This window comes from Corvus kubaryi, unplaced genomic scaffold (assembly GCF_017639235.1).
Source record: "Corvus kubaryi isolate FWS band 111438036 unplaced genomic scaffold, C.kubaryi_AGA036_p1.0 37308, whole genome shotgun sequence".
Taxonomy (NCBI): Eukaryota; Metazoa; Chordata; class Aves; order Passeriformes; family Corvidae; genus Corvus; species Corvus kubaryi.
The window spans coordinates 13136362-13142361 of NW_024581096.1; the positions used below are offsets into that span (position 1 = coordinate 13136362).

The 6000-nt window shown below is 37.2% G+C and overlaps 1 protein-coding gene across 2 annotated transcripts in view; it reads left to right on the forward strand.

Moving 5' to 3' along the window:
- Positions 1–5300, forward strand: part of ZFR (zinc finger RNA binding protein) — a 47722-nt gene extending 42422 nt beyond the window's left edge. For both annotated transcript variants that reach the window (XM_042028558.1, XM_042028559.1), the window contains exons 18-20: positions 1903–2014; positions 2118–2215; positions 2923–5300. In XM_042028558.1, coding sequence (XP_041884492.1) covers positions 1903–2014; positions 2118–2215; positions 2923–3102 — 390 coding nt within the window. In that variant the 3' untranslated portion in view covers positions 3103–5300. The remainder of the gene's footprint in view (positions 1–1902; positions 2015–2117; positions 2216–2922) is intronic.
- Positions 5301–6000: the final 700 nt, after the last annotated feature.

Below are 6000 nucleotides of genomic sequence, written 5' to 3' on the forward strand. Positions count from 1 at the left end.
AATAAATATTAACACCTGGAAAGGAAAAACAAAAGGTAGCATTTGAACAACGTAAATGTGGTGAGGAGGACAAGGCCCAAACAACAAGTGCCTCCAAAAAATTTATCAAAAACCAAGAGAGACACATTGCTTGGGAATTAAAATTGCCAAAGAGGTAGTAGTGAAACATCCACAGGCTGGGAAAGAAAACTAGGGGAAGCTAGTCTTTACTTTCACAAATATTTCTATAGGTTCTTCTGGAAAAAAAATAAAATAATAAAAGTAAACAATAGAAATATTCACAGAAAAAATCACCAGTATTTAAAATAGAGCAAATTTTTAAACCATTTTAACTAACATCAAGTAATGCATACATTTCAGTAAACATGTTTATCCTAGAGGTTTTTTTACACTTGTTTAACATCTGAGTTAGTGTTGGTCAATAACCAGGAGAAAAATTGCTGTGAGCTTTAGTTTTGCTAAACTGAAAGACTAGTGAGGATATTTTTAAGAACATTAAATTTTTGATGTTCTAAGTTTCTGTACTCTTGCAGAAAAAAAAAAAATTTCTGAAGCATCCTGTTTCATTAGGTATACTGTGTACTGAATTCTTTGGCTGACAGAATCAAGGGTCCCACAATGTTTCATACTCCAAAAAAATGGCTCAACAAGTTGTCTACCTACATATGTAGGCTACTACTGTATAAATTTCTACAAAATTATTGTACAGCTTGTGATGGGAAGAAGCCCATCATAGAATCACTGAATTGTTCAGGTTGGAAAAGACCTTGAAGATCATCAAGTCCAGTTGTTAACCCAGCACCACTAAACCGTGTCCTTAATTGCCATATTCACATGTTTTGTGAACACTTCCAGGAATAGTAGCTCCATCAGCTCCCTGGGCAGCCTGTTTCAATGCTTTACAACCCTTTCAGTCAAAATCTCTTTTCCTAATATCCAATCTAAACCTTGCCTGGTGCAACTTGAGGCCGTTTTCTCTTGTCCTATTACCGGTTACACGGGAGAAGACACCAACCCCCACCTCGCTATGCCCTCCTTTCAGGTAACGGTTGTACAGAACAATAAGGTCACCCCTGAGCCTCCTTTTCTCCAGGATAAACACCACTAGCTCCTTCAGGAGTTCCTAACAGAACTTGTGTTCCAGATCCTTCCCCAGCTCTGTTCCCCTTCTCTGGACACGCTCCAGCACCTCAGTGTCTTTCTTGTAGTGAGGGGCCCAAAATTGAACCCAGGATTTGGGGTGTGGCCTCACCAGTGCCCAGCACAGGGGGACAGTCCTGGTCCTGCATGCCACACTGTTGCTGACACAGGCCAGGATGCCTTTGGTCTTCTTGGCCACCTGGGCACGCTCCATCTAATGTTGAGCCACTGCTGACCAGCACCCCCAGGTCCTTTCCCCCTGGGCAGCTTTCCAGCCACTCTGTCCCAGCCTGGAGCTGCAGGAGGTTGTGACCAAGGGCAGGACCTGGAACTTGGCCTGGTTGAACCTCACACAATTTGGCCTCAACCCATGGATCCAGCCTGTGCAGATCCCTCTGCAGAGCCTTCCTGCCCTCCAGCAGATCAACACTCCCACCCAGCTTCCATTTGCAAACTGACTGAGGGTGTTCTTGATTCCCTCATCCAGATCATCAGTAAAGATACTAAACAGGACTGGGCCCAACACTGAGCCCAGTGACCAGCTGCATGTATCAGTATTCAGTGTTAATCTTGCACCACTTTTCTTTTTATTCGTCTTTATAAAATAACTGGAGGTTCTTTCCATTTTAGCTGAAAGTATTCTATGATGTGTAATGTTCTACAAAATTCTGGATTCAAAATTCTCTACTGAGGAACAATAGCAGCTTTTTTCTGTCTTAATCCATCTTCTAATTTGGCTGAATCCTCCTGTTGTTGGTCTAGGCTATGGAGTTGCTTGTGGAAAAAGCAATTAGCAGCGCAACTGGGCCACAGAGTCCTGGAGATGCACTGAGAAGAGTTTTTGAGTGTATATCTTCAGGAATCATCCTTAAAGGCAAGTTGCATTTGACCCCTGTATGTATACTTACGCTTAGCTAATCTGTAATCTTGCATGAAATAAGGTAAAAGTGTGCTGCTAATTAGCCTGATTATTGTAGGTGGTCCTGGCCTTCTGGACCCCTGTGAAAAAGATCCTTTTGATACGCTTGCTGTAATGACAGATCAGCAACGAGAGGATATTACTTCAAGTGCACAGGTAAGGGAATGTAGGTGTGAAGTAATTAAATTTGGTGGATGGTTTGTTCTTTTTTTTTTTTTTAATGGAGCTTTATATTGGACGTGAATTTTCTTTTCTTAGAATGTAGTCAGATCTTACCAGTCTTAATCTAGGCATTGAACGTGTCATAGGAGAGGATGTATAGTAGTGTACATTTTTGCAGTAAAATAAATGTATTATCCTGAAAAATTTGTAGCATTCTCATCTATATCTATATATCTAGATCTAGCTATATGTAAACAGGCTCACTCTACAGCAGTATGTTAGTAGATTGGAAATTACTTTGACATCTAATATTTTATAAATACATCTCTGCGAGTTTCACATGACAATATTGACCATTCATGCTTGCAGTTTAAGAGGTTACTGCCTCTACCTCTTCGTTTGATCCTTTTGCTAATGATTCCTAATGCCTAATGTGATGCGTGACAAGCCTTTGCTGCTTCAGTGCAAGCCCAGGAGCTCAAACACACGTACATTATTTTTAAGCTAAGATGCTGCACTTACAAAAGCAGCAAACGTGACAGACACGTTTCATTGTGTTGACTTTGTTGGGGGAAAGAAAGACGGGATAGTTAGAGCTAAGGGTAATATCGTACATCACTGATGCGCTTCCTTAATTGAGGAATTCCTCAAAATGGACATTGGTATGTAATACAAGTAACTTTTTTTTACTGTTTTTCTAGTTTGCGCTGAGACTCCTTGCATTCCGTCAGATACACAAAGTTCTAGGAATGGATCCATTACCACAGATGAATCAACGCTTCAACATCCATAATAATCGTAAAAGGAGAAGGGACAGTGATGGGGTTGATGGGTTTGAAGCAGAGGGAAAGAAGGACAAAAAAGATTATGATAACTTTTAAAAATGTTTGTTATCATTGCTAAGATTGATGGTAATGAAAAGTCCATTTGTTGCCTTGCTTTTACTTCATTCATAATGATGTCTGTTTAAAACATCCAAAACCAGCTTGTGAATTAGATTTGGAAGAGAAAAACCCAGCTCTTCTGTGAGATTCCGAATATTTTAATTGGATGTACTGTACCAGACAAATTATGGATGGAAAGACTGCAAATGGAAACTGTTGTCATAGGAAAAAATAGTTTTCCCTCACTGCATTTTCTTTAAACGTGTTGCTGACTTCAGTATATTTTCTTCTTTTTTTTGTCTTTTTTATTAACAAGTGCATTGTCTTCCTATCTTGACTGTATTTAATGCAGCATTTGTGCTTCTGTTGCTATGTGTATTTTGACTTTTTATTTAGAAGTATTTTTGTTTGCCTTTGACACTAGTTGTATGAGTTACTTTGTGTTAGGTAGTAAAACTGTTCCCCTCCCAATTAATATTTTACAGAATTTTTTTTTTTCTTTTTTTGTAAAGTGAGACTGCAGGATCATGTTTTTTTCTAAATGTGAAGGGGTTACAACACATAATTGTCCTGCCATTTGAGTGCTCAGAATTAAATGTTTTTGCCAATCTTGTGGCATTTGTCTCCTTAGTGTGATATAACGGTGTAATTAAGACAAATTTGTGTTAATCTAATCGAGTTTGCTGTTAGTTGTGCATTAGCAGTATGAAAGCTAATATATACAGTACAGTCTTGCAACAGTTTTAAAGCCGCTGCATAATTGATCAAAGATTTGCATGATGGTTTTTTGGTTTTTTTTATAGAAGGGCTTTTAAAACTATTATCTTAGGTTAAATGCGTAGGTCTTTGTATGATTGACTTTGTGACATAGCAAGGCCAAAAAATAACTTTCTGAATTTCTTTTCTCAACAAGCAAAGGTGGGCATTTTCCGTTTAGACAAAGTTAGTCATTCTTTTCAGTCAACTTTGTCGACATGGTATTAATGCCTCTCAGCCCTTAAAATAAATGTTTGTCATATCAGTGCCTGTGAGGTTATTCCTTATATCTGTTCCTGTATAAACTTTCTGTGATTTTTTCAATAATTCAAATTTTAAAAGTGAAGTATTATTGAAAAAGTGAAGGTTATCAAAGAAAAAAATGCAGAAAATTATTTGCTGTGGCCATAGTGTATGCTTATGTCTCTTTCAAAAATCTAAATATAGCAGTGGTGTAAGTAAAGTTACATCATACTGTTGATGTATGCTCTGGTACACAGGTGTGATTTGTTGTCACAGCACTACAGTGGAATACACAAATAAAAGTTAAAATTTATTAAATGACTAAAGTTCATTACACACTGGAAACTGAAGTTTCACTTACTCTGTTAAATGTGTATTATGCTTTGTTGCAAACCCATAAAACAGAGATTAACATAGACTAACATTCCGGTAGCTACTTTATATCGATGGCTGTAGGAGAGTATCACATGTGACAAAAATAATTTGTTATTTCTGATACCATTTATTAAGAAAAACCCAACTTCTGTTCCATTTCAAGGTCGAATTTCTCTTTGACCTTTTTAATAAGCAGCTATTGGAGCAGGGGGGATGTTTCTGTTCCCAGCATCTACTGCTAACCAGCATGGGCCTATGGAATAAAAAATACAATATTTTAGAAAAACAGAGAGAATCTAAAGACTTAAAAGAAAAACATTTAATAATAGTGTTCTGTAAGCATCAGAGTGCAATTTTCAAGGGAGTGATTATTAGGGGTTAGCATATAAAAGTAAAGCTTTCTCACTGTATGAAAGCTTTCTAAATAATTAGAAATATGAAAAGCAGAAATGCTTTGAAGTTACTTAAAAAAATTACACTCATTTCATTGTCCAGCCTTCGTGCATAACTCCAAGCATATGCTTGTTCTAGGGGATATCTTGTTGCCATCGTGTCTAGTTAGCCATTACTATTTATTTTGAAAGCTACAGGTGCTATTCATGTAGCTAGTTTCACTCCATACCAAAGTTTCTTTCCTCATATGGCAAACTTGTCTATTCAGGAATGTGACCCTAAAATATAGGATTAAAAAGGTCAAAGATGTACTTTAGACTTTCTGTATTTTTGTTCTACTGGCTTTTAGCTCCTAACCAGTTTCTGGATCTTTTGAAATATTGTATACTTAAAGTGATTCCACATTAAATATGAAGCTGTGACCATGATTTTTGTGCTGTGTGGTGAAGGGTGAATTTGTAGTTTGTTTCTGGTGTTCCTGCCCATTTTAATGGATAACTTCTGACTCGACTCCTGTTAACAAATCTAAGAAGAATGTAAAAACAAGGTTTTCAAAAGTACAGAGCTAGCTTTGACTTTAAATACTACACTGTGCACTTAGGAAGGCAAAATAAGCATTTTAATAACCTGTTTTGGTAATGCTACCAGTTTACTAATAAGCACTGTTTGCATTTTTTATTCAGCAGTGCTGTGTGTTAAATCCCTCAATCACAAACACTGCAGTCCTCATACACAAAAGAGAAATGTACACAGGAAGGATATTCCCCTCCGTGCTCACCTTAGAAGAACAGTTTGTGAAAATGTGAGCTGTTCTGTTTTGAAGCTTTTTTGAACTTTGACTTGACTTCCTAGTTCATGAGTGTGTCCTGTCTGTGAGCAGTGTGATTTCGCATGGATTCTTGCATAAAGGCACTGCTAAAAATTAAAGTCTGTTAGACACAGTCCATTGACTTCTTGACCTTCTGTGAAATTCTAGATGAAGAGTTACATTTCTAGAGCTATTGAATATGATGGGTTCATTTGCAGCTTCTACTTTTAGACCTTTTAGTACTTAAAATTGTTCTGCCTAGAAAATTTTCAACAGTTGGAATCAACTTTGAATATTCCTGCAACAATTTGTATGCATAT